Source organism: Pipra filicauda, unplaced genomic scaffold, assembly GCF_003945595.2.
Source record: "Pipra filicauda isolate LSUMZ 115617 unplaced genomic scaffold, ASM394559v2 scaffold17_size4572894_pilon, whole genome shotgun sequence".
NCBI classification, from domain to species: domain Eukaryota; kingdom Metazoa; phylum Chordata; class Aves; order Passeriformes; family Pipridae; genus Pipra; species Pipra filicauda.
The window spans coordinates 3,799,851-3,827,323 of NW_024104287.1; the positions used below are offsets into that span (position 1 = coordinate 3,799,851).

The 27,473-nt window shown below is 48.3% G+C and overlaps 1 protein-coding gene across 5 annotated transcripts; it reads left to right on the forward strand.

Moving 5' to 3' along the window:
• The first annotated feature begins 3,092 nt into the window (after positions 1-3,092).
• On the forward strand, positions 3,093-27,097 carry PRAG1 (PEAK1 related, kinase-activating pseudokinase 1). Of its 5 annotated transcripts, none has more exons than XM_027721721.2 (7): positions 3,122-3,164; positions 4,619-4,689; positions 5,667-6,057; positions 7,429-9,260; positions 18,150-18,307; positions 21,521-22,254; positions 25,727-27,097. In XM_027721721.2, exons 3-7 carry the CDS (start codon positions 5,701-5,703, stop codon positions 26,762-26,764), a joined length of 4,119 nt encoding a protein of 1,372 aa, XP_027577522.1. In that variant the 5' UTR covers positions 3,122-3,164; positions 4,619-4,689; positions 5,667-5,700; the 3' UTR covers positions 26,765-27,097. The 5 variants fall into 5 exon arrangements, with proteins under 5 accessions (XP_027577523.1, XP_027577522.1, XP_039235834.1 ...); XM_039379900.1 differs by having other exon boundaries at positions 3,144-3,164; positions 3,924-4,689; XM_039379901.1 differs by lacking the exon at positions 3,122-3,164 and adding an exon at positions 3,377-3,535.
• The last annotated feature ends 376 nt before the right edge of the window (positions 27,098-27,473 follow it).

A 27,473-nucleotide genomic window follows, 5' to 3' on the forward strand; every position in this document is an offset into this window, starting at 1 on the left:
GCTCCAGTCCTACAAGGCAGGCAGGTGCTATGGCGATCATACTTTTGGCCTCCAGATGTTAGCAGTGATGGTAACTTCCATGGAGGGTGGTTAACAGACCACTTTAGGGCTTCATTATTTACAGCTGATGCTTTTAATCTAACCTTCCCGGACTGGGGCAGAAAAGGGACGCATAAACAAAGCCACCAACCTCTGGAGTAGGAAAAGGGTCTGTGATGCACGGAGAGGCAGTTTCCAGGGCTGTGCACATTGACCCAAGGAACTTGTTGACTGGCATCAGGTACTGACATCCCCAGGAGCCTGCTGGAGGATGCCCCTTTGCTCTTTCACCCTGTGGGCAGTAGATGCCGGCACTGGTTGCCCTTGACTCCATCATAGGTGCATTTTTCTTGTTGCATATGAGCAGGCAAACTGGTGGCAGCATAGACAGTGCCACTCCACTTCCACGCAGAAGATCTCCAGCATGGACAAAGTTGGAGTCCTGGCAGTGACAGGCAGGTCCCAACACATCAGGGACCATGGCCAGGATGAGATCTGTGCACCACAGGTGGAAACTAAGATTTGCTCAATCCCACAGTGTGGACCATAACTGATTAAAGGTATCACATTTTTTCCTGTTGCTGTTTTTTTAAGTCCTGGAGTAAAAAGCACTGTTAGCAACAGCAATCTTGGGAACTGGGCATCTTTGCTGGCCATGAGTGATGCAGATCCCATCTCCAGAGAGCTTTGCTTCTTTTGTCTGCCTACAGAGAAACTCACTGTAGGCTTATGCTTGTTTGTCTTCCTGTTCTCAAGGGGTCACTCTTACAGATGGCACTTTGAAAACAAGACTCAGTGATAGTCTCTTCTGTCAGTGAGGGATGGTGCTTGAAGCTCTGGTCAGCCTAAAGTTTCCCTTTGTCCCATCAGGGTTGCTCTGAGCCATGAGCTCTGTTGCTGTGACAGTGTTCTGGAAAACAATACGTTGGAAGACATATGGCTGGCCAGATCACAGAATCACAGAATATGCTGAATTGGAAGGGACCCACAAGGATCATTGAGTTCAACCCTTAACCCTGTACAGGACATGTGGTCATGTCTTAGCAGGCACTGTGTACGGCTTTCCACTCAAGAGGGCTTCTTTTCTGCAAGTTTGTTTGGACATTGAGAAAATACCTAAAGTAGACAATGACGCATACTCTACTGGAGAAACCACGAGACTTTATAGCCATGCAAAAAGCCATCAAGCTTAGTCTCAGACCCTACAGAATAATTTTTTTATAAAAACTTGAGGTTGTTCAATTTTTCTCTGGACATTAACATGGTGACTTTATTAGGAAAAAAAGAAAAGCTTTCATTATCCCAAAATCCGAAGACCTCTGCCATGGGAAAGGTTTTCCTACCTGGGGTGACTGTCTCAGGACAATTCACTCAGTCCAGTATTGTTCCAGTGTAAACACAGGATGAATTTTAAATCTAGATTTCCTTCCCTAAGCTGCCTCTGACTCTTCACTAAGAAGGCATACTGAGAAAATTATAGCACTCTTATTGAGAAGAGTAGAGGCTCTTTTTAAAGTTTCAGCTATGAAATTCAGATACTTGAATTTGAGGAAGTTTACCATCCTCCAGGATTAGCCAGCCATACAACCACAACTTCATCTGGGCTGGTTAGAGCTGGATTCTTTCATCCAAGCCTTCTAAAATAGGGAAAATGTCAGAAATTTAGGGCACTCATTTTCCCAGCTCACTTTTCTCTCCTGCAGATGAGATGATCTGTGCTAGAAGAGAGATTTCTGTCATGATGAAGGCATTTCTGAGAGATAATTTACTTGTATGAACTGGGTGCACTGACACTAGGATCCTGCATGGAAAAAGACACAGCAAATTGATTGTGAGGGGTTTGTTTGAAAGAAGAAAGGGGAGTTTGTTAAGTAGATGTCTTCGCGGCAATATGGCAAAATAAGTGGAGGAGTCCCCATATTTTCCTGTGGTTTTGCTAAATCTGGGGTCTCTGGATCATTTTAATAACTGATCAAAAGAGAGAGCATGAGCAGACAGCCATAACTGCAGAAGACCAGCCAGCCAGGATGTTTGCAAGCAAAAAGGTTTGCAAGCTGTGCTACTGCCAAAATTCCCTGAAGGAGAAGAATTTACTGGGATGATTGGTTCCCGAGAAGGATTTTTTTCTTTGATAAGTACTGTGCATATATCCAGTTTCTGGTTTTCTATTTGGGCCTTGGACTCTCCATTATGCAAGCCTATTTGCCTTTTTAATCCACTATTTTCTCCTGAAATGTATAAGACTAGGAATGCTTTGTTGTACTAAAGGAGTTATGACTTAAGCAAGGAACTGAGCTAAGGCCCTGACCCAAGCAGGGGGAGAACTGTTTTGTTTTGTTTTTTCCTAGTTTCTAAGATTTTAGATGCTCAAAACTACACACCACAGAGAACTTCCAGGATAAGAGAAGACAGTCCTTTTCCAGCCTGCCCTAAAGCATTGCTAAGACACTACAGTGCGCAAAACCTCATCCTGTTCCCTTTTAATGATGCCCAGTCTCCCACGCCAACAGAGGTTTGGGATTTTCCTGAGATGCTGCCTGCAGCTTTTGCACAGTGGGGTCAAATTCTGATTTCAGTTGCAGCAAACTCTTCTTCCTTCCACAGCATCCCCTTGGGATGAGCTTCATCATGTCCTTGTCTGGCAAGCTTGCCGAGGATGAGTGAACGCTCTGGCTCCCGGTACCTTCTAGCTGGGACCAGCACCATCCTAAAGGCTAGTGTCGGCGTGGGTGCTTGCGCAGGACCCTATGGGGTCTGTGCGGGGATGCTGGGTATGTGGGTGGCTGCATCCCCCCGGGGGCTGATACCCACTCGCTAACCCTGAGACGTGCAGGTCTGCGTGAGCGCTGCTGGGAGGGGTGGTGACGGTGGCGGGGATGTCGCTGGGAGTCGCGGGTGCCCCTGCGGGGCGCGGGCGCTCTTTGTGCGAGGCGAGGACGCGCGGGGGCCGCGGAGCCGCCGCGCCGCTCCCGCCCGGGCCGCTGCCCACGCCGTGCCCCGAGGGCGGGCCGGGGGGCGGAGCGGGGCGGGGCGGCCCCGGCCCACGCGGGGACCCGCTCGCCACTCGCCCGGCGGCGGCGGCCGAACGGGCGCAGCGCGGAGCCGAGCGCAGCCGCGGGAGGCTGGTGAGCGAGGAGCTGCTGCCGGGGCAGGCACCGGGCCTCCGCCTCCCGGGACAAAGACGGGCTGGGAGGGGTCCCGGCGCCGCCGCTCGGGGCCGGGGCGGCGGGGCTGTGCCGGTGCCCACCGAGCATGCGGGCGGGGAGCGGGGGGCAGGGGGCTGCAGCCGGCCCGGGGCGCGCTCCGGTCTCGACCGGCACCGCCGGGAGCCCCTGGAGGGGCCCTGCCCGATAAACTTTCCTCGGTCCCGGTGGACGTCAGGCGCCCCGGAGGAACCGTCTGGCAGACAGAGCTGCTTGGGCTGGGGGTTCGGGGCTTTTTTTGCGCCGAAGCATCGTCGTGCCGCAGCCTGGCATCCCTCTGTCCTAGAGAACAGGTAGCCGCTATATCGGGTGCTTGGCGGTGTCCCGAGAGGCGCGGGGGCTCCGGCGATGCCTCAGACCCAGGTCCCGGCTTTCGGCTTGCCCGGAGGCAGCCCCAAGTCCTGGCTTTCGATCCCCTTCTCGCGGCAGATCCCGAGGGCTTTCCCCACGCGGCGCCGCGTGGCTTGGTGCGGGTGGGTCGCGGGTGCGGAGCCGGCACGAGGGCACCGGGCCGCCTGCCCGGGGTATGGGCAGCGAGAAATGACGGCTGGTCGGGCTGCAGAGAGGGAAACCCCGGGTTTTAAGTTGGCAGCGCCGAATATTAAATCAGAAGTGAAGAGTTTTTCGTGGCTCCGGTGCTGCTTCCCTCCCTTTGATTTTTCTTTTTTTCTGTCTCATCAGGACACTTGTTCAACTTTGGGTGATGCCGGACACTCAGTGCTCGATCTAAAAGGATGCAAAGAATAGAATATTTTTTAAAAGATGTTTTCCCTGCAAATATTGTTAATCTCGTTGAAAGTGTTGGAATATGCTTGAGAGTGATTTGCTGTCCTTTGATTAATTCAGACTCTGTGAAGTCCATGGAAAAAGCTGTCTAAAACAGTCTCTTCCCTAAAAAGAGAGAGACATACTGCAATCTGACTTGTGAATCCTACTGATATTCGTCTTTTTTCAGCTTTTTCAAGAAACAGATCCTAATTTATTGGCCTGCCAGACAGAAGGAGTCTGCAGAGACTAATGCTTTACCTGATCAAAGACACCCTTCTTAAAGGTGGCATTTGAATTCAGGTGATGCATGTGGGTCAGTGGCTCTCCCCCCCTTCTCTTTGTCCCACCTAGGCTCTTATTAGTTGTCTTTCTTTATGCCATACAATGCAGTGGCTGTTGAAGAGGCTGGCCAGGGCATCTCTGAGCCCAGAGGCAAGAGTTTTTACTGAAGTGCAAGCTGGTTTAGGGGTGCATGCAACTGCAAAGGTGTCCATAGCTCTGCTGGGCTTCCAGTATGCCTGTGTGGAGGAAGTGCTGAAGGATCAGGCTGGTAAATTTTGCTCATGTGCCTTTGGGATTGGGGTACAGAAGTGCTTGTTCACTTGTAGATCCTTGAGGAAGGAGCCTCGGTTTGCCTGGGGGTCAGCTGGCCAGGAGATGATGACCTAAAGTTGGTTAGGTGAGTAAGGACTCTGTGGAGCCACGTGGGGGCACGTTGTGTGCCCTGACATCCATAGCAGCTGGCTGCAATTTTTTCTCATCAAGTTGCATTCTCTGATCTTCTCTTCCCTAATCCATTGAGCTTTGTGGGAGTCCTCCTCTGAAGTATCTCCAAAGTTGTTAGTTCCAGGTAGCTATTGGCTGAGTGCAATCAGACCTGGCCAGAAGGGGAGAGGGGGGGGGCAGAGGAATGCAGGAAGGAATGTCTTGTTCCTGGGGCATTTCCTCCTGGGGAAGGAAGATGGGAAGGAATCCTTGTCTGTAAGTAATCCAAGAGCAAAACGTTTCTCCCCTTGAAGACAATGAATCATTTCAGCAAGCTGACACTGTTATTTGTGGCTCTTGGCAAACCAGATAAGAGCTTTCTGCCAGACACTTGCTCAAATCAGTGCCAGCCCCAGCCCTGCTGATTGCCTTTCTCTGTTGCACTGGGTGGGAGAGAAGCCTTTGTGTACCATGGCAGTAATCACAGTGGCGCTTTTGGGTGAAGGAAGGTTGTTGCCGGGTCCCCTTGGTTACACAGTTGCTGATGCTGGTCCTCTAGGCCTTTTTATTTTCCAGAGAGGATGCCACTTTCAAGAAGGAATTTTTCCTGCCTTGCTCTGCTTGTGTGGCTGTGAACAGCTATTTCCAAGACTCCTTTTCTTTACCCTTGATCTAAACCTTGCATGAGGCTGGTTATACATGCTCATTAAACAGGGAATTAAATCACATAGGAATGCTGCTTGCTTGATGTCTTCTCCATTATAGAGCTATGCTTAGAAGTTGAGGCTTTTCAAGTGATTGTGTGGGCTTTAGCTAAGCTGTGAAAAAAGTCTTGTAAACAATACACCTCTGTGATGAAGGCAGAGTAAGATTAATTATCACCTGTCCTATTAAAAATCTTCCCACTTGGGACTATAATCAAACTGATCAAAAAGTGTTGTGCTTTTCCAGATAACCAGGTGAACTTTGAGTGGCTCGGGAGCAAATGCAAAATGAGCAGCAGAGGACAGTGCAGAAGACGCAGTGGGCTCTCAGTCTGACCCACGAGGATTTGAAGATGTCTGCGTGCAGTGACTTTGTGGAACACGTTTGGAAGCCAGGCTCCTGCAAAAACTGCTTCAACCCAAAGAGTTCCCATCGGCTGCAAACAACCCCAGACACGGGAGCTTGTGGCGTGCTCCCGAATGGAGTTAGGACCAAGCCTGAGAGCCTCGCGTTTGACGACGAAGGTGTAAATACTTCCCCTTTCTCAAAGCCAACAATTGCTGTGAAGCCAACGATGATAAACTCGGATGTTTCTGACGCGTGGGCGGATGTGAATATGAATGCAGATCTGTCACAGGTAATGATTAATCCAGTCAAAGCAGGACTTCCCGTTACTTACCTTTTCTCAGGAGTGCTAGGAATAGCTGTTAAAATCGTTTCCTTCTCTTTGTTTTTCCTTTTGGTCTTGACTCAGGTTTTTAAGCTGTATATTGCCTTCTCAAAGTATCTTTGGATGAAGCTGAATGAGCTTTTGCTCTCAAGTCATGTGCAAAGGTGCTTAAAATTACATTGTTTCTTTAGGAATTTCCAGATTTTAAATGAGGATGCGGGTTAAAGTTATTTTCCTGGGAAGATTTACGGAAAAGATGTCTCGCCTGGTTGCAGTCAGTGCTACCTGGATCCATGGTCTTTGTGGGTGAGGAAGGAAGTGCCCCACCTTCCTACTCCTTGGGCTCCCAACCTTTGCCAGAGCAGTAATGCCCTCTGGGTGTAGCACTGCTCCCTGCTTGCAGACTGGCAAGCCCTGTGGTTTGAGTTGCAATCAAGATGGGTGGTGCACTCCTCGCCCTGACCAGCTGATACCAGCACTGCCCCAGCCATGCAGAGTGAAGCATGGTCTGCTGTCCCTCTGCCTGTGGCATAGGTATACTCCTATCTCCTCTTGCCCCAGAGGAGAGTCAGGGCTCACCGGCTCTTTCCTTAGCCTCCTGTTGCTATTCCTTTCTTCTGTTTTAGGGGTAAAGGGCACAAGAGTGCAAGCTGCCATCGTCGATGGGGTTTGATCTGTACGTGCAGATTTGGCCTCAGGCTGAGTTTTGTGCTGTGGGAGCAGGTTTGGCCATCCTGGAATGGGGGTCGCTTCATAGGCATGTGTTACTCTGCCTCTCCTGCTTCTCCCTTGGCAATCAGGATAGATCTCCCTCTGATGAAGAGATTTCAGATACCCTGCCTGCTCCTCACTCCCTACTGCTGAGCATAGCCAAGGATAACCTGTGATAATCTGTGTCTGTGTTCCAGAGTCACACACTCTGGAGCAGTGTGAAGTGAAATGAAAATAAGCAGAGAGAGGTGCAAATACTCCTTCCCTCTCTGAATCTTTAATTGCACGGTGATTCACAGACAGGATGACAGGTTGGACACGTTTCTGGCAGCAAACCCACGGAAAGAGAAAGAAGAATGCCTTATTCCACTGCATTGCCATTGTTAGAAATGCAAGGATTGCAAATGGTCCAGGAAATATGACAAGTGTAATTTTAGTAGGAAATGTTTGTGGAAGTTATTGGTGGGATGAGCACAGCAAAATGGATGGTGAATGCCAGAGGACTGTTCAGTGGAGGTGGACTTCAGTTTTTGCAGTTTTAGTTTTGTGTTGGTTTCTTTATTTTATTTCTCTTTCATTTTGCATATGCACATCCTGACAGTGCACTTGTCTCTTTGATCTGTGCAGGTCAGCTGGGGCGTGGTTTCTGGCAAGCAGCTCCTTCTGAAATCAGGAGATGCAGAGCGGATCTGCCTTGACAATTTTGGCAACGGTGGTGTGAGAAAGCCCTTCCTTCACAACCTGCCCAGTGACTGCTTGTCTTGCTGTCCTCCTAGCTACTCCATGGTGGGTCTACGCAGCCTGGAAAGTCGAGTGGAGAGAAATGTTTCCATCCACAGCCTGGTACTTGTGGGTGAGGTGGGCAAGCAGGAGGACAGAGCCAAAGACAAGTTTGCCCTGCCTCATCGGGCCCCCTGCCCTAATCCATCTGCACTGGGGGACAGAAGCACCACTAATTCCAGCAGAAACCCTTCTTCCCAAGCCAGAGAAGGAGCCGTGCTCCTTTCAGAGGGTGACTGTGGTCGCATCTCCTCTGGCTTTGAAAGCGAAGGGGGCGAGTACTGTTCAATCACCAACTGCCACAGAGAGCACCCCGTCTCATGGGAGTCGTGTTGCACAGAGGGGAAGGCTGCACGCTGCGAGAAGGAGAGTCACGCTCCCTGCGGATGGAAGCAGCGGGATGCTCCTGAGATTCCTAGGCCAAGTGGTCAGGCAGTCAAGTTCAGCGAAGAGGAGCGCAGAGCTGTGAATGTGGCCTTCTGTATCACAAAAGACCATGGTGATCCTCTCCCCTATGCCCTGTGTTCAGAGAGGAAAAAGCTGTCTCTCCACACTGAGCCTGCCGCTCTCCCTGAGAGCACAGGGAGCAGCAGGGCAACTGCCTTTGCTTTGTCCCGGGAGGATGAGGGCTCGCCTCTCCCTGTGGAGCCCTCTGTCACTGGAGGTCCTCAGACTGAGGGTTTGGGCACCCCTCAACAGGCTCTGGTGGAGCCGCAGCGCCCTCGCCTCACCGAGCCAGCCTGCGGTGATCCAATCTATGCCGAGAGCACCAAGAGGAGGAAGGCACAGCTGAAGGCTGTCAGTGGGCAGGCAAAAGCAGAGAAGCTGGCCCACGGCACTGTGAAGGAGCAAGCTGATGGGTCATGGAGGGATGGTGGCTGGGCTTTGGGTGAGAAGGAATATCAGGACTCCACTGGCCAGGTGGCAGCAAAGATAACTGTAATGACCTCGCACACTGAGGATGATCACAAGACAATATTCCTCAGCAGCCCCGACTCAGCAGTAGGAGTTCAGTGGCCGTGTATCAGCCCCACTTCCCACCCCGATTTTGGGACGTCATCACCTGCCATTGAGCCTGGACAGATTTTTCAAGCATCTGGAAGTGAAAACAGTCCAAGATTTCATCTGGGAGCTCCTGCCAAGACCTCACTTAGTGACAGTCCAGCCATTCCCCCAAAGATGTCCAAAAACAGCCAGCCAGGAAGTGGGGGGAACTGTGTGCTGCCGGTGAGCTCCCATGTGGCAAGGTTTGGTGATGACAACAGCCATGATGGGGCTGGTGTTCAGCTGCTGCCGAGGAGCTGCACTGGTACAGGTGCCTTTGGGGCATCCCCTTCTCCGTGCACTCATGTGAATGGGGTCTCTGTGGAAGAGTCCAGTAGAGGCCTGGCAGGCTCATCCTGTGACAGGAGGCAGAAATACTACACCCCAACATGGACCAAGCAGTGCCGAATAGAGGAGGAGGAGGAGCAGGAAGAGGAGCAGGAGCTCTTAACTCACCCATGGGCAGTAGGAGCTGAGAATAGAAAAGCTGGTACCGACCTTGTGGATGATGGCCTGATGCTGGAGAGCCAGGCTGGGATCACCAAATCATCTTCTTTCTCCTTTGATTTCCCTAAAGACAAGAGTAATGGTATGGAGTTTGCACCACCGCCGCCGCCGCCAAAAAAGCAGTCCAGGTACAGCCCCCGTGAGTGTGTGTGTGGTGGTCTTATTAACCATTTGCAATTGGGGTGTTTGCTGCAGGGGTTCATTGACTAGGAGGTGCTTCCTGTTCTTTTTTTCTTCCCTTTCTGTTTGAAGATGGGCTTTCAGGAGCATGGGAGGTGACTGCACAGCTGAAAAGCTATATATCTTTTTACTCTGAAGAGCTGTCTGATCTTTCAAAGTCTTGGTTTGAATGTCATGTGCACTTGTAAAAGCCCTTCAGGGCTGCAAGGTATGGCCTTGAGTCCCAATATTCAAGTGAAAATAAGATATGTGCCTGGGAGGGCTGGTGTTTCCCAGGTCAGCTTCATTCTGTCTTGGTGCAGCTCCCTCATGTCAAATAGGATAGAAAATGTGGTGTTGCAGTCTCCTTGTGTAGGTGGAACTGGGCAACTTATCTTAATGCTAATAACCAGGGCCTCCAAAAGCCACATTTTTAGTTCGGCTCTAATGTCTTTTTGCTTTCGATGTGAACTCTGGAAGCTGAAATTTCACAGAGAGGGCTCCTTGCCTGCAAGCAGGTAATTGGAGCTTGCCCAACATGGACTTATTCTGTGTGGGAACCACCTGTCTTCAGGCAGCCTTCTGCTCACCACTCTCCTGGAAGTCAGGTTTGCCGGCAGGGCAACAGCGGGCCCCAGAAAACAAATGTGAATGAGGGAGTTCTGTCCATCTGGGAAGGAACTAGCTTTGCTAAGCAATTAAAAAAAAACAAAAAAAAACAAAAAAACAGGCTTATAATACTTTGTGTGCATTCAGTATCTGCAGCTGTGTGTATCACAAAAAAAAAAGGGGGAAAAAAAAGATGTAATGGGGGAAGAAAATTTTATTTGCTGTCCATGAATTAGGTTGTCTGAGCATACTGGAGAGGGATACTTTCACCTTCTGCAGATATCCTGTATTTGCTTTATTGTGTGTGTCAGTTTTGTTACCTGAAATTGTGCATTGCACAATGGATTTGACTCTGGCTTCTTGATTTAAAAGTCAGGAGAAGAAGGGATGGGTGTTTGGAGGAGAACTTACTCTTGGGGTCTGTGGTCATGCTTCTGCGTAGATATCATAATCTCCAGATTGAGACTGTGAATTTTCCGTGTGTTTTGGGGTTGGCTAGCCCAGGGAACTAGTGTTTTAAATTGACTAGTGGGTGGACAAGTGAGTTTTCTTAAGGAAAGGGAATAGATGAACAAATGGCTTTAGTTCTTAATGCTGGGCTTCCTGCTATGGTGCTGCATGCTGGCTGGAGTCAGAGGAAAGGAAAGGTCTGCAAGCAAGTGAGCACACAGATGCCACTTGGTGTCTCCTAGCAGCCTGTGTTGTATTTGCCACGTGGGGTGTTGTTGAGCCCCAGTGGAGAAGATAAGATGCTGTTGAGCAGTGATCATTTAGGAAACACCGAGTTGCCTTCTGAAAGTCCTCTAGAACCTGATTCCTTTCCCTGCAGAGCAGACAGAGGTGACCGTGCAGGCCAGAAGGGTGCGGGCACTCAAATAGCAGTATCTTCCACTCGCCGTGCTGGGAGCTCCTGCTTATGGAGGAGCAATCATGTAGAGCCCTTTGTCTGTACTGGGGGCAGGGATGCTTCCCTGGCAGTGCTTGGAATCTCCTTTCTGCCTTCATGAGTGCTGGGAGGAGGCAGGGGGCTCCTTGCTGTGTCAGGGTGTCTCCTTGGCTGGGTAACTTGGACCAGCTTTGCTCCAAGCCAGGAGCATGCCCTGCTGTTGCCCTCCTTGTGGTGTTATGACAATCCATCCTGAGGGGCGTGGAGCATTTTCTGCTCCTTGGAGAGGCTATTTCCTGCTCCTGGTGTGATCAGGCTGTGCCAATTGTAACAGTTGCTTTTGAGTCATCCTGAAAGCATCTGTATGCTAGAAAGCCTGTGTGAAAGCAGGCAGGGAGACTGAGGTTGGGGAACATGTGACATCTGTGACTAGGATCTCTGGCAGAGCCAAAAATGCTGGCAGAGTCAAAAACCCTGCCAGGTGGTTGAGGTAGGTGCTGGTTACCCCCTGTGGCTGTAGGGCATGTTGTGCTACAGGTATTTGCTGCCTAAGGGCCTTGATGCCTTTGGCTGAGCCGTGGGGCGCTTTACTTACAAAAGCATATCCCTCCCTCCGGCTACCAAACCCCAGCTCAGCGGCTCCTCAGCCCTGAGGAGTGATCTGATCAGAGGCAGGTTTCGCAAGCTGGGCAAACCTGGATGGTTGCTTTGTTTGCTTGCTTCGAGTGTGCTCTTGTTTTCGTCTCCAGCGTGGGTTCTCTGAGCGTGTCAACGCAGGACCCAGGGCAGTGGGAGGGATAGCTGCGTGCACAGCTGGTAAAGTCACCATAGCAGGATTGTGTTACCTGGGGCAGTCCTTGCTTGCAGCTTTGGGCTATGACATGGCTCTGACCTGGTGCTGGAGGAACATCTCCTCCCTTCCTTCCAGGTTGCAGCCAAATGCCTGAAGAAGGAGAGTCACAAAGGTGACTCCATACTCTCCTAGTGCCGGTCAATCTGTGGACAGGTGTTTGTCCCTAGTGGAAGAACCACTGGTCCTTCTGTTATGCTTCCATAGTACCTCACAGAGACTGAGCGCCTCAGCATGAGATGTTCCCTGGTGGCACAGCTGCAAAGACTTCTTTGGTGGATGGATAGAGCTGAAGCCAGCATAGATCTGGTTGTGGCACAGGCTTTGGGCTGGGGGCTTAGCAAATCAGGGTTCATCTCAGCTGCAGGAAGGGCGTGTAACCATCCTTTTTCGTTCTAGATCTCAAGCTGCAGCAAGATATTTGATTTCATGCTGGAAAATGAAGTCTGTCTGAATTTCCTATTTAAATTTAATTACTTACTTTAAAGAAAACTTGCATGTGTGTTTGAACTAGTTATAAAGCAGAGAAAGAAAAAACAAGTCTGTAGATTTTGTTTTGTTCATCTTGGCTCTAACAATTAATAGGGAAAAAAGTTTTTACAGGGTAAATTCCTGCCAGACACTGAGGAAACTCTGGTTTTGGAGTAAGCTGTCTCTGAGGATGGCAGAAGGAGCAATTTTAGAGGGGTTTAAAAGTTGGCACAGAAAAGGAAAATAATGAATTTATGCCTGTTTCATCCTGTATAAAGCTATTCTGGATCTCTTGCAACTGTTTCTTCATACAATCCTCTTGTATGAAAGATTATAGATATTTAATGTTTGCTTGCTCTGAAACACAATGGCAAATGAGTTTTAATTACAAGAGGGAAGAGATTGGAAAGGGAAGATGGTGGCTGGTCCTCTTCCAAAAGCTGGGAAGGTAGTTGGCTAAGGAAAAGGCTCACTAGGGAAACTAGGATCCCCAGGACGTGTATGTTCAATGAAGATTTAAAGGTTCTTTGGTGTGATATGCTCTAGCGTGGCCTTCAGTTTCTTGGCACAAGGAATGAATCTTTGCTGAAATTTATGTCTCTCTTATGCAGAGGATCAGGCTAAATGATTATTGTAGTTTCTTCTAGCCTGAAAAACCTTGATGGTTAATTTATTTCATGTGCCTCTTAAAGAAAGAAAACGGTGATGCTGTTTTGCATCTCGAGCTGTTGCCTCTTGAACTGTTTTCATCATAATTAACACCACCTTCAAAAGGCAGTGCTGCAGAGAGCTTCTGAAATTTGCTGAATGCACTTGCTTGGGGTAACAAAGGTGTGTAGCACAGCACTTCCCAACACCTGTCATTGCTGAAAGCAGCCAGGACAAAAGAGCTTGCGGTGTGCCAAGACTGCATGTTACAGTGCTGCTGCCATTGCTTATTGCCAGAGGGAACAGAACACAAGAATGTTACAGTGTTGGGAATTGGATCACCAGGAGAAGAGACAGGTGTTGGGAACTGGATCGCCAGGAATAGAGCCAGGTTTGTTCCTCACTGAGGAGGCAGTGCTAGCTGGTGGGACTGTGCTGTGTGTTCCTTGCCAGCAATCAGTCTATGGCAGAGCAGCACTGTACCCGAGGCAGAGTATTCCTCTTTTCTTGCCATTCCTGAGGCACCTGTTTCTCTTTGAAGCTCAATGTCAGAGTGTAGCCCAGTGACAAAAGCATACTGGCATCATGGAGCCGCTGTGGCAATTACAAATGCAGCTGGAAGTCGCAAGGGTCCCAAATTTTGATCCTTTTCTCTGTGATGACGGATGACAGCAGGTACTTACTGTTTGACCTAGGACAAGCCAGATTTATTATTATTAATGTAACAAATTATAATAAATAAATAAGAAACTCCGGATGGCAGCGATTTAAGTACACAATTAATAATTACATAAGTAAATAAAAATAAGAAGGGAGAGTATGGCTCAAGCAGGAGAGAGAATTATGCTCCAGGACAGAGAGGGGATACACCTTTTGGATTCCCCTGGTGGTTTTTGTCTGAAACTAATCAGGAATTTCTCATGCTGCTTCTGCCAGTGAATCATCTTTAAAAGGTTGTGATTTATCAGCCAATCTTTTAGGAGAGTTTGTTTCTTTTAAAATGAAAGTTGTTCACTCTTCTGCGTGTTTCCTGTCTCACTACTTAAAAAAGTGCAGAGTTGGAAATTGAAATGAGATTTGTTATCTTCTTCACCACATCAGAGTATGCAGTGATTTAAATTTTGACCCATCTACCATCTTAATTCTGCACCCCATCTGAAATTTCCTATGCATCTCCAGGCTCCAAATCCTAGTTTCAACTTAACCTGCTCTACATAAAACTCATTTGGTACTGGGAGAAGTGGTGTGCCCCTCTAAACAGAGCTAGGAGTGTTTCAAAATCCTGTCTTTCCCTTACCTCAGTTTTGGTTTCTCCACGTTTGCCAGCTGGTAGCAGAAGCATAAGTACAAATCTAAGCTTCAAATGTTGCAAGCTCCTGTATGCTGGGTTTTAATTTCCCTCTGCTTCCAGGGAAAGATGCTGGAAGAAACAGCAATGGAGAGAGAAGGAAGATATAATTATTCATATTTCATGATAGACAAACACATGGTACAATGGTGCTTCCTCTTGTGTAATAATTATGCCCAGCCATATGTTATGTTTGATGCTGTAATGCAGTCTGGCTTTTCTCTCTTCTGTGCATTAGTTCCATTATTTTATTCTGGGAGGGAATGTCTTCTTGACATTATCACCAGACATCTCCTGGACTGCAGATTGGTTTGTGGTGATTTGTGTGTGTTCTCTGCTCTCCTCTCTCTGTTACACTGTCACATGATTTATAAAGCTCAGCATCTCTGTTATCTGTGCAAGTCCTGTTGTCTGTGCTGAGAAGGGGTGACCCGCTCCTGCCAGCACAGAAAGGCTGGGAGACTCCTGTGATGGGAGTGCAGAGCCAGCTCTCCTTGTGATCAGGTCTCTGCTTCGAGAGAGACATGCCTCGCGGCATCTTCCAATGCCGCCAACAGGCTGCATGTGTGATGGCTGCTGGAAAGGAGCAAGTGGGAGCCTTGCAGCTGTTATGCCTGAGTGGCCTTCTCCCACTCTCAAAACCTCCTGCCCCTTCCACTTGTGGAAGGTAACCAGATCTGCATGTCAAATCTCAGGCAGGAAATTCAAGCTGAAGGTATGTCTAGAGTCCAGAGGTTCCTGGGGCAATATCCCAAGGCATGTGTGTCTGCCGTGGTTAGGGCAGCCATGCTTTGGTGCCCATCTACACTCTGAGAAGTGCAAGGCATGCAGCTGGTGATGCTGGAGTCCTGCAGCAACATCAGGTGGGACCCCGATTTGTGAAGAAATGTGAGATTTAACACATGGCTACTGCTTGAATGGAGTTGTGGGAAAGACAAAGCATGCCCTAGCCAGAGATGCAATGGGGGACATGGGAAATGAACCGGATCCCTTTTTAATACTATAGAACTCCAGACTCTGGGGTTTAGGGTTTTTTGGTTTGGTTTGGTTTTTTACAAGATTGCTCTTTTCAATCTTGACTTGTTTTAGGCAGGATTGTGGAAAGTCATGTGGAAAGTCAGCTGGATAAAATTGTTTATGATGGGAAAACTGGGGAGTAGTGAACAGGAAAAGTTGCCTGAATATGCCAGTGTGTTGCATGGAGGGTGTTGAGTAGTTGAAGTGTATTTAAAGCCACCAGAATAATTTGGAGAGATTGAAATCTGTGAAATCGTTTGTTTTGAGGTTATTAGATTGGGAAGGCTGACTCTTGTGACCTGTTCTTTATGCACAGAAGCATGAAGAAGGCTCTGGTGCTGCTCTTGAAGTTGCTGAGCAGGCATTTCTGAAATGGATATAAATTAACCACTGTTACACCTTTCTGAAGGGGAGTGTAGCCCACAGATGTTTGCAAGGCAGTGACAGGGGTGGAGGGGATGGAAATCCTAATGTTTTCTTCAGATTTAACATGGGTTGATACTCTTTATTTCCAATATCTTTTGGTAAAAAGGGCAAGATGGAGAACAGACACCTCTGACCTTGCACTCACATGTGGTGGAAGGAACACTAGCAAAGCAGGGGAAGTTCAGGTTAGCTGTAAATCAGGATCTCACAGGCTGCCACAGTGATGAGCTGATCAGCTCTTAGGTTGGAATTTTACTGAAATGGGAGAGTTTGACCCTAGCAAGTGTTTTCAGTAATTCTTTGGTATAGTGGGCGGTGTTTTGATCTGTGAAGGCTGCAGCCTGGGCTTCAAGCAGCTCCTAGGAAAACAGGGAGATGTAAAGCAGAGGTTATTTCCAGGAGGTATTAGCTGGCCAGGCTGTAACATCTGAAACAAGAGCAGGATGTCGTTTAAGCGGCAAACAATTTCTATTTCGGTGCGCCTATTCAGGAACTGCATTTTACATAAGTCACGGCGGTACGGAGAGGAAACAGGGCTTGCTGTGCAACTGATTTCACCGTGACATTGAGCTCAGCAAAGGCAGCAGCCAGCACGGGTCTGGCAGACGCCGCGTTGCACCCAGGTTGCTTGGAGGAATAGGTGTGGCTGTGCGCGGTGGACCTTGGTCCGCGCCGAGCAAAGTCCCATCTCTCTCTGAGTGCGGGAATGGTAAGGCAGCTCTGTGAATTTGTGTTTAGTGATGGGAAAGGAACAGAAATGCACCAACTTTTCTGCGGGTCTGGGAGGAGGACTGTGTTAGAAAACATCTGTGCAGATCGAGACCAGCTCTCTTGTAAAATCTTCTTCTCTTATGGATTCAAATGCGTCTTTGATTCTTGCCAGGTCAGACAGTGCACCCGCATGGGTGTGCGCCCTTGTGTTTTTTCCACCCAAATTACTAAAATTAAACGTGTGAGGAAATTATAGGATAAACTTATAACGTTATAGTAAAAGAAAAAAAAAGTATTTAAGTGCAGTTGGTTGCTTTCAACAGCATTAGTTGTAACAGATCTAAAATCCTCAACCTTTCTCTTTCTCTCTCCTTCCCTCTCGTTTTTTAAACTGTGTCTTATGTGATACATTGTGAAGTTTTGTAAATCATCCCCAAGAGGCTTGCCGTGGTAAATTCATCACTGGTGCAAGACCAGTGTCTCTGCTGGGGTTATACCTGAAGTGGTTTTTAGAGCCTTATTTTCATCAGCCTCTGAGTATTTTTAGACCAAGGCTGCTCAGGCAAATGAGGAAGTCTGGCAGAAGTTTCTTCCGGGCTTCTCATACACTCTGCTCTCCATGTGGTGGTGTGGACACGAGAGTAAGTGCTTTGTCTGGATTGGGAACAAAACATTTCTCAATCTTTAAATGAAAATCTCTCATAGCATCTGCTGTGCTTGGGGGTTTTGGACGAGGAGGGATCCCATGCATGTGAACAGGGTGCCACAAGAAAGTCGTTGTGCATGTCTTTTGTTTGTCTTTCTCAGCAGCTATTCAGCCGTCTGATTAGGAAAGGCGGGATACCTTCCAGAAAGATAGCTGGTGGAAATCCTTTTACTTCTGTCCCAGTCTGCCACTAACCCCTTTATGTTCTTAATCAATGTGTTGAATTTTATCAGCGGATTGGCAGTTTTACTTAAAAAATGTGTACCGATAACCTTTGTTTGCTGACTGACAGAATCTGAACAGTATCAAAGCTAGGAGTGTTTATGGTCTGCTCTGCTGCCTATTTCAACAGTTTCTGTTGTTTATCAATGCAGAAAAAATGAACAAAATGCAGGGGAAATGGTTTTATCTTAGCAAAAAGTCCTGCTTGCCTGAACTTATCACTTAAACTATGACCTGGCAGGTTATAAGCCCAGTTTATGCTTGGCTTATTTATTTTTTTTAAGGTGGAAACTGCATGGAAAACTGTAGGTCTTACATTAAAAACTGCATGGTAGGTTCTGATTTTGGCAGACTCATGTTTTCTGCAGAGTTGCTTCTTCTTTTGTTAAGGTGCCAGTTATTACTGTGATGCACTGTTTGAGACAACAGCAGCCAGGGATGGATGACTCTTCTACTTGTCCCTCCGTCACGAAGGAATTGGGCTCAGACACCCAGCTTCGACCTGCCTTCTGTAAAACGGGAGGAGTGGTGCTACTCCCTTCTCATGAGAACTTTATTGAAGGCAAACACTAGTGGCTCCCCACTTCCCAGTGACAGTGGCCAAAATGCGATGTGTTCAAGGACCACACACGTGCTAGGCAAAGGAAGTGCAAGCTGGGGCTGAATGCTCTTGGCTTATTGGCTTCCCTTTTCTGGTCAAGCGCAGCCAGTTTGTTCTAGGAGGCTGGCATGGGGACTGTAAGCCTATAACCTGCCCAGAGTCAGTGGGATACAATTCCCCAGGTGCTGGAGGAAGAAGAAAAATGCACAGGAATGAAGTGCTCCGGCATGTTAAAAAGCTACACCGTGTGTGGATAGGCAGAGGCCAAGCTAACACTGCTCTCAGCTTGAGTCTCCATGCACAAGTGCATGCAGGGTATCTTTTGCCATCTTTCTCCTGACTGTTCTCTTTTGCTCTCTCTAGGCACACTCTGAAAATGAACCCAAGTAACACTGAGTTGGAGAGGGTCAGCAACAGCTCTGCTGAGAGCCTCAGCCCACCTTTCCAGAGCGTCCACGTCAGCTTCACAGCTGGCTCCAGCGACAGCCTTGACTCCGACACACAGACCGGGAGTGATGGGAGTAAGTGACCACTGGGTATGGGAGAGGTAGCTTTGTACCTGAGGCCCACTGCTAGGGCAGCATCCTCAGAGCGGGGATCATGAGGGTCTGATCCCCTAGTTCCCGCGACAACCCTTCATCTTTCACCTTGTAGCTCTCCTCTTGTCTGGATAAAACCTCCATCTGAAAGTGATTGTCCTTATCCTGCTTATGCTTCATACATTTCACAAGTAGTACTGCCATAGAAAGTCCTCCACAGCTTTGAGGAGTACCAGAAGGAGTCTTGTACTAGAGGTGATCTCTCCCGCTCATTGTGTTCCCAGTTATTTCTTGAAGGGGAAAAAATCTGCCTGCACTCGTTTAACTGAGATTAAAAAATACTTACTATGAAGTCACTTTTTTCATCAGTGCATAATTTAGACATGCACTAACATGTTCAGCAGCTCAGAAAGTATTTCCTTAGCAAAAGCAACCTTCGTGTAGTGGAAGTTCTGTCTTTCCAAGAGCAACAATGTGCAGCAATAAAATTAAGAGCCAGAGCTCTGGAAACTCCATTTTTCCACCGCTAACTTGGAGTCTGAGAGTAAAACCATGCCAGGAAATTGTACAGGGGTAAGAAAAACTCACATGTGTTGGATCTTTACTTGCTGGGCACAGAAGCATTTTGCTGTCAAAAATGATGGGGACAAGAGGATTTTTCTGCCTCCGCTAACAGAAGCAACTGTTTAAACCCATCACGGGAAAGATGAGTTTTTAAATGAATACTCAAATGCAATTTTTTTGCTGATGCAAGCATGAAGCTATGCAGTCAATCACTGAGGTGAGCTCAAATTAATTGGCTATGTTGTCAGATGTTAAAATATGAAGTGGAGGGGATCTTTTAAGCCCTTGCCATGCAGAAGGACTCTATGCTGAAGGTGCAGAGCAGTGTTAGGAATGTTGTGAAAGGGTTTAATTCATTACTCTCTGCTTGGGGCAGAGCCCAGCAGCACATAAAAAAAAAGTTAAGGGCAGTTTGGCATCTGTGGGCTTGGCATGTGGACTGGTTGCGAAAGATTCCAGTGCTGATGTTTGTTCCCTAAAACTCTTGCAAGTAAATCTTGTCTCATGAAACAGGGATTCAGCTGCATGTCCTGGCAGAGATGCCTCTGTTGAGCTGCTCTGGGCTGCTCGCTGAAGAATTTTTCTTGGCTGCATGCTCTGTCAAAGCCCCTTGAATAGAAGTGGAAAGAGGTGCCATGCTGAATGATCCCTGCCTGCGGCTTTTTACAGGGTTTTAATGGAGGGAATCTTTCCTGTGGACCTGTTACGGTGTGATGCAGATGTCTGGGTTTTTATTAAAGCTTGAGGCGTGCATCTCAACTGTTGGGCCACGTGCTTCTCAGCTGAAACTGGAGAGCAGTCGCTTGCTGGGCAGCTGGGTTTGCAATGTAGGCAGACACCTGGGGCAAGGGTCCAACAGGAGTCAGAGTTCAGCATCCAAGAACTGGGGCAAAAGAGATGTGCTGATTCACATTTCCTACAGAGCTGTTTCTGAGCGTATTGTCAGAAATGGGGGGCTGAAACTGCCTTGCATGGGAAACTCATCTTCTACAGAAGCCAAAATCAGTGCTGCTCATTCCTGAGATCTCTCTCAATGATGTTGCTGTGATGGGGTGCATTACAGGAGATGCCTTGGCAGTACCATACAGGCACCCTTGGCAGTGGAGGGGAAAAATGAAAACTGACATTGTGCTACCAAACTCTGGTGAGGAGGGACAGGGCCAGATCATACCAGCATCCACTCTGGTAGCGGAGAACTAGGGGACATGCCCTCACCTCATGTGGTCTCAGGTGGTGAGCAGCTAACAGGGATTCCTGCTGTGACCCAGCTGGTATGGCTTTGACCCTGCAAGTGACACCCCAGAACAGGCTGTAAACTCAGGAATCTGAGCCCCTGCACTTGGAGGTTGTGCGTGATTGTTGGTGAGTCACTTGGGTTGTGAGGGAGACAAGTGCCTGCTTCAGACTGACGTGAAACTGCCCCAGGGCGTTCCTGTGGAGCAGCCAGAAAGTCACTGTGGGGAAGTGCCTCCTGGCAGCTGAATCCTTACCAGCAGCTTTGTGAGGAGGAAGGATGGTTTTTTACCACTCTACAGCTTTAGAAGTTGGATTTAAAGAAAGAAATCTGCTAAGCTTGCTTGGAGCTAAACCCCATCATGCACCTTTCAAGGTCTACACTTGCATGCAAGTTGTTAGGAGAGCTCAAGTTTATCAGTAGTCCCACTTGTCATTGAAGCGGCATAGAAAAAGTCTCTTAAATTATTGTATCTCTTCTTTTAATTTCCCCTCCGCTCCTCATGTACTCTGTCTCCATGACCTGAAATTACTGCTCTTTATTTCTATGTCAAATCACTTTTTTTCCCTTTCTTTAATGTTCCACTTTTTCCGTGGCATGTAATTGTATTACCTGTCTCCAGTCTGGCCCAGGCAGGAAAGCAGCTGCTACTGCTGCTCAAAATGAGCCAACCATCCCAACCCAATCCATGTGCAGATGGCATGTGGAACTGCTTGGGGTTTATTGTTATGTAGTGGGGCCAGCCTGCACTCTGAGCAAGGAGGTCTGGCAATAAGCTGGGAGACAGGCAGGGGCGGAGGCCAGATTTTTGCAGGAGGGTGGAAATTGCCAAAATCCCACACCTTGCTCAGTGACCCTTACCCTGTGTGAAGCAGGGAGAAAGGTTCAATATACTTCTTGGGCTGCCCTGGAACAGCCAGAGGGCTGGAGCTGTGTAGCATGAGTCACTCTGTCCTTATCATGCCGTGCTGCTGAAGCACTGGGTGGCAGCTCCCAGGTGAAACAGGCTGTGTTTAAAAGGTTGTCCTTGTGTAGAGTGCTTCATTCCTACCTCCCTGTGGATGACATCACAGCTTAAATATTTACCCTCTACTACCTTCTTACTACTGTATATGCAGTTCATAGGGGAGTGGTTTCGTGGTAAGTGCATTTCTAGATGGCTGGTTGCAGCCTGCTTTGCAAACCTGCTGTATTAAGCTGGATTAAATCCCTAACCCCTTCAGTGAAACTTTGCAGTTGTGAATAGTTGAGGACTGGGCACTGGGTTCAGATGTAACCTGGCTTGCTGCTGTGTTTCCAGCCAGGGCCCTGGGGATGTCAGGGATATGGAGAAGGACCTGTGCTTCCTGCCTGCAAGAGCCGCTCATGGCGTCTTCTTGTGTGTTGCTGTCTCCTAGGGCATTCGTCTGAGCTGAACCACTCGCCCCCTCCAGCTGAGAGCCAAGTGTTTCCCCCTGTCCCTTTCCTTCCCGTCTCCAGTGAGGATGGTCCCTCCTCTGCCCCCAGCTGCCCGCCCCCTCTGCCCCAGAAGAAGACAGTGATCAGAACGGTGTCCTCTCCAGATGGCTTTTTTGGGGGACAGGCATCTTCAGGCAAAGCAGCCGGTGCTGCCAGCCCCAGGCTGAATGTCAGCCACTCCGAGAGCAATGTCTGCCTCCGAGAAGAGCCTCCCTTCATCCACCCAGCCAGCCTGGGGGGCCGCCCCGGCGCCTTCTCCTCCTCCGAGTCCCTGGAGAAAGGCTCCAAAGGAAACAGCTATTGGGGCTCAACCAGTGGTAAGAGCACAGGGGCTTGTGTCCCCAGCAGAAACCTCCAGTCCCTTTCCTCCTCGCAGCTCAGTGTGTCCAGCCAGGTGTCATCGGCCTCCAGCCTCCACAACCTCCTGAGCAACATCGACAGCAAGGAGGGAGTGTACACCAAGCTGGGGGCCCTGTACGCTGAGTCCTTGCGCCGCCTGGTTGCCAAATGTGAGGATTGCTTCATGCGGGAGCAGAAGAACGAGCTGCACTTCAGTGAGAACAACTGGTCACTCTTCAAGCTGACGTGCAACAAGCCCTGTTGTGATTCAGGGGATGCAATATATTACTGTGCCACTTGTTCCAAGGACCCTTCTACTACCTACGCTGTGAAGGTAAGTGCACACCCAGGAGGTATCCAGGCTTACCTCCATCGTCTGGTCTGGGAGGATAAGGCAGAGAGCTGCAGGGTCCAAGGCTGAATGGAAGTCCATAGTAGCTGAGCTGGGACTGAACCTTCAAGCTTATTTTTCCCCCTTTTTGGTGTATGGATTTGAGTGAAAGAGTGAGAAGCAGACTTTGCAGTACACCTTTGAAAAGCACCACTGGCACACAATGGCCTGTTTTCTCTGCTTGTATTTCTCACAGGTGAAGTTTGGCAAGCAAAACCACTTCCAAAATTGCCACTTTTCCCCTACCACTGGCAAAGGTTAATTTGGAAAAGTAGGTTTCATTGTAACAAATGCCAGTCAGATGCTTATTGCTAAAAGGGCCTGAAACCCATCCAGTTTCTCTCTAAAAACATCTTTGTGCAAATACTCTGTTCTAAACTCAGAGGCATTTGCCTCTGATGACACAAGCTGATGAAAGGCTGTTCAAAAGACAGCATTTTTGCTTCTGCCTGCCTTTTAAGTGGAAGGTCTGACCCAGAAACCATGTGAGTGCTTATATGATCCTGAAACTGCAGGCGATGAGATATTGCAGATGCCAATTAAACAATGCAGGGCTGACCCAGACATGCTGTTTAAGGTCAGGTCTGAAATATTTTCCTCTAACTCTAAGGAATACATGTTTGAAATGGAAACTTGAGGTGCAATAGTTCAGCTCTTTGAAACTGGGATAAATAAGCTTATCCAACCTGTTCCATGGACATCCTGCAGATTTTTTTTATTCTTGATCTATGTTACTACTTGAATACAGAAATTTTAATTTCCATTCTGACTCAACACTAGGGACATCTCATTGCTGCTTATTCTTCAGCTTGTTTTCAAAACCTATAGTAATTCCCCAAAAAGCAGTTGGAGATGGATTAAGGAAGGAAAAAAAAGAAAAAAAATCTCTGCTGAATTGTTTCCATCATTATGATCCCTAAGGGGATGTTTTAGTTAAGTGACAGCTTTAAAGCTGTCACCCCAACAGTATAGTCACCCCAACAGGGGGGCTGTAGGTAACCAGAGTGGAGTTAGATGAGATCTTGTACCAAAACCCCTAGTCCAGCACTCCAAGCTGCAGCTTTTCTTGTACGTTATACCTAAATCCATTGCAACTTTCCTCCTGAAGCCTCAGAACTCCATAGTGAACTGTTGTGTGCCTTTTCAATCTGTGGTTCCTGTGGCACGTGCATACCTCTGCTTTTGCCTGCCACGTTAGGTGGAGTTCAGTGGCTCAGCTCTATGGCTGTAGTGCGTGAGTTCTTGCCAAGGCAGAAACAGCACATTTCAAACTCTTTGCAGGACTGCCCTTGTGTCCCTGCCTGTGATGTAGGCTTACTCTGTGCCCTTGGTACACTGCAGAGCATCTTAACAAAGCCAAAACCACTCCAACAAGGGCATACTCTGTGCCAGCATAGTGATGTTTTGTATGTGTTTAGCCATGTGCAGGGATACAGTTCCTGCAATATTCCCGAGTGCCACCATCCTTTTGGTAGCCAAAATAGGGAATGAATAATTGTGAAACATTGCAACTGGATGATTCCTAGCTGCCCCTCCTAGCTTCTGGTATAGATTTTTTGACAAGAAAGAGATCACAGACCTATGACAAAATCAGACTTGGAGAGTTCAAAATGGGCAGAGGATCACAAGCCAAGGAGCCTGCTGAGGAGCAGGAGCCAGAATCTGAGCTGTGCAAAGGCAGACATGGCTATGTATAAAATGATTTGAAGAAGCCAGGGTTATGTGAAATGGCTTTAGAGGAATTAAGCCAAGATATGCTCCATGCCTTGGCTTCTTTCTCCACTTAGAGATGCGTGACTGAGCCAGCCCCAGGCTCCTACTTGGAACTTTCAGCATGGAGGATGGCTCCGGTGCAGCCAAAGTCACGAAGAATGGCTGGATGGGGAAGATCTCCCTGTATTCATTTGGCTGCAGTTATTCTTCCAGAGACTCCTCTCTTGCCAGGAGTTTCTTCCCTTTTCCTATGCCTTACACGTCTTTCCTTTGCGGAGAGGAACAAGCAGGTTTGTTCGCCAGAGGGCTGGAAGGTCTGCTCTGCGTCTGGGGATCCTCTGCATCCTCCTGGGTCCCGCTTCGTTAATCTGCAGTTTGCCTTGCTCTCCAAAGCTTGTCTTTCCACAAAATAAGCATGCAGCCACGGCAGGGTATTTTTGTTTAGAAAAGAGAGGACAATAGGGATTTGAAATGCCTCGTCTTCACAGTATTGTCTCATCTGAGTGAATTACCTGCAAATGCCTAGATTCAAACCCTTGCAAGAGGAGAACAAAAGCAGCCTCCATTTATCCAGCTCCACTCTATTCTTGTGCATATTTTAACTCGGAGGCAAAATTGATTTCTCCTCCAATTTTGCACGCATGCTGTGACTGGCAGTGGCATGCTCCAGGGTTTGAAACCTTTTATGCTGAGTTTCAGCCTGTTGCTGATTCCTGTGGATGAGATATAAATACATCACTAAATAAAGGGGGGAAAAAAGTGTATAATAGAAATGCCAGAAGGTCCCATAAGCTAATGGATACTCCTCTAATAAACCTGGGTTTGAGTTTGTTTAGTCTCTAATGCAGTCGTAAAGCTAAAATACAGAACAAAACGAAAATAGAAGTCATGTGGGTTTAAAAAAATCTAGATTATAAAATGCTTTTTTCCCCTAGAGTTTGCTGCACTCTCACTTATTTCTAGGCCTGTTGTTAGCACCCATTTTCTCTTTGGTGGTTTTTTTTTTCCCTGTGTTGATGAGCGCAGCTTGTTGCTGGTTTCCCTTAGCTGTTGATCATGGGGTTGAGAATAGTTGTTGACAGAAGGAAGCGGAATGGTTGAGGAGGATGTGAAAGTGGCTCCAGGGCTTAGGACCAGAGAAGAATTAGATGGGAAGAAAGTGCTGGAGGTCTCTGTCCACCCCTCACTCCAAACAGCACTATGCTCGTAGACACGTCACATTGCACGGGGCCTTATCCAGGCAAGTGTTTACCATCTCCAGAGATGGAGGTGGCACGCTCCTGCCATAGGCTTTGCTTTTCTCTCTGCAGTATGTCTTCTGGGTTGCAGTAGTTTATCTCAATGACATCCATGATGTAAAAGCTGTGTTGCTTCTATTGGTAATGAAATAAAACCTTCAGAAGTTATTCACGGGAGGGCTACCATCCTCCTTTCCTGTAATTACTGGGCACTACCTGGCAAAGGACGCAGGCTCAGAAATGTGACACAGACATCTGGCTGCTAACATTGGAGTGTTGCAGGACGAGAACAATCTTCAAGCCAGGAGATAGTTTAAAGTACTTAAGGGACTGATGTGCATTTTGCTTCTCCCGTTGTCTTAGCATCTGCAAATCACAGTGTAGGAACCCACCTCTCAACTTCCAGTCTCTACCCTGTCTCTGTCACTGGTTGATGAGACTTTTCCTTTGGTCTCTCCTCACAGATTTGTAAAACCCAAGAGTCAAAGGTGGCTGCTTCGTACTGCAGCCCTGCTGTGCCAGTCCACTTCAACATCCAGCAGGACTGTGGTCATTTCGTGGCCTCTGTCCCCTCCAGCATGTTGCTGGCCTCAGATGTGGGGAAAAGCATGCCTGGGGATGGCCTCTATCCGTCCCGCACTGCCAGTGAGCACGACTGTGTGGTGGTCATTACCCGCGAGGTGCCGAGCCAGACCACTGCCGACTTTGTGAGGGACTCAGTGATGTTGCACCAAGCCAAGCCTGAGCTCTATGAACGTCGCGTTTGCTTCTTGCTCCTCCAGCTCTGCAATGGCCTGGAGCATCTCAAAGAGCATGGCATCATCCATCGTGACCTATGCCTGGAGAACCTCCTGCTTGTTCCCTGCAAGCCTCCCATGAGCTATGTAAAAGCCAAAGATGACAAACACTTACCCCGCCTCATCATCAGCAATTTTTTGAAAGCTAAACAGAAGACTGGAACTGGAGACTCCAAATTGAAGAAGAGTCAGGCCCGGCTGGCCCCAGAAATTGTGTCAGCTTCTCAGTACAAGAAATTTGATGAGTTTCAGACTGGTATTCTCATCTACGAACTGCTGCACCAGCCCAACCCTTTTGAGGAGAAGGTGCACCTCAGGGAGCAGGAGTACAGCCCTGAGGACCTCCCTGCTCTACCCAGCCTGTCCATCTACTCCCGGGGACTCCAGCAGCTGGCCCACCTGCTACTGGAAGCAGACCCCATCAAGCGTGTGCGGATCACCGAGGCCAAGCGGATGCTGCAGTGTCTGCTTTGGGGACCCCGAAAAGACCTCATGGAGCAGCCCCTCAGCCATGAGGAAACCCTCCGCCAGGTGCTTCAGAACTGGGTGGACATGAAGCGTGCCCTGCTCATGATGAAGTTTGCAGAGAGGGCCGTGGACACAGAGAGGAGCATTGAACTGGAGGACTGGCTGTGCTGCCAGTACTTGGCATCTGCTGAGCCAGCCTCCCTCTTACACACATTAAAACTGCTGCAGCTGCTCTGACCTTGGATGTGTCTCGGAGGCAGCTGAGGGCTCCTGGTTGCCTTGCAGCTAAAGGTACACAGCCCCTTTATACGTGAGAGGCTGGAATCTCAGCAGCAAATGCATGTTCACCTCCTGCCCTGCACTCCAGTCAGAGTGCACCAGACACGTTTAGTATCCTCAGCACTGTTAGTTTGCGAGCAGGCAAAACTGGGAACCTACCCCAATTTTGGGGGATTTTCTGTTTTGGGGTTTTTGTTGTTATTGTTGTTTGTTTTGGTTTTTTTTTCTGGTATGTTAAATGTGGACTAATAAACCCCTGCCTGCGTGTGTGCATGTTTCTAATGAGCTCAATATACTTGAGTTGATTTCTGTGCCTATGGGACAGTCCTCTGATCCCCACCTCTCCCAAAGCTTCAGAGCCCAGGAACACTACCATGCTCCAGAGTGGGCAGCAGGGATGAATGGTTGACTGCTTCTCCTGGGAACCAAGGGCAGTTCGCATAATGCTCCTTTGCAAGGGAGAACCAGGAGGGACTTTCAAATTCACATCTTTTATGGGTTTTGGCATCCATTCTGCTTCTCACTTTAAAAACAAAAATTACTGCTTGTTTCTGTATATCAGTTGCATTTTTCACCATGGGCAATTTAATATCAGGTGCCTGTTACCTTTGTTAGATACTAATACAGCGTGGCTTTCCTGTCTAGTGCAGTAGCCATGCAGGGTCTT

Excerpts from the sequence above, each read along its gene's own strand:
- PRAG1 (XM_027721722.2), top strand. The coding sequence starts at position 5,701 with ATGCAAAATGAGCAGCAGAGGACAGTGCAGAAGACGCAGTGGGCTCTC. Across the intron at positions 6,058-7,428 it reads TGAATGCAGATCTGTCACAG|GTCAGCTGGGGCGTGGTTTC; the intron begins GTAATGATTAAT and ends TGATCTGTGCAG. Across the intron at positions 18,308-21,520 it reads ACAGACCGGGAGTGATGGGA|GGCATTCGTCTGAGCTGAAC; the intron begins GTAAGTGACCAC and ends GCTGTCTCCTAG.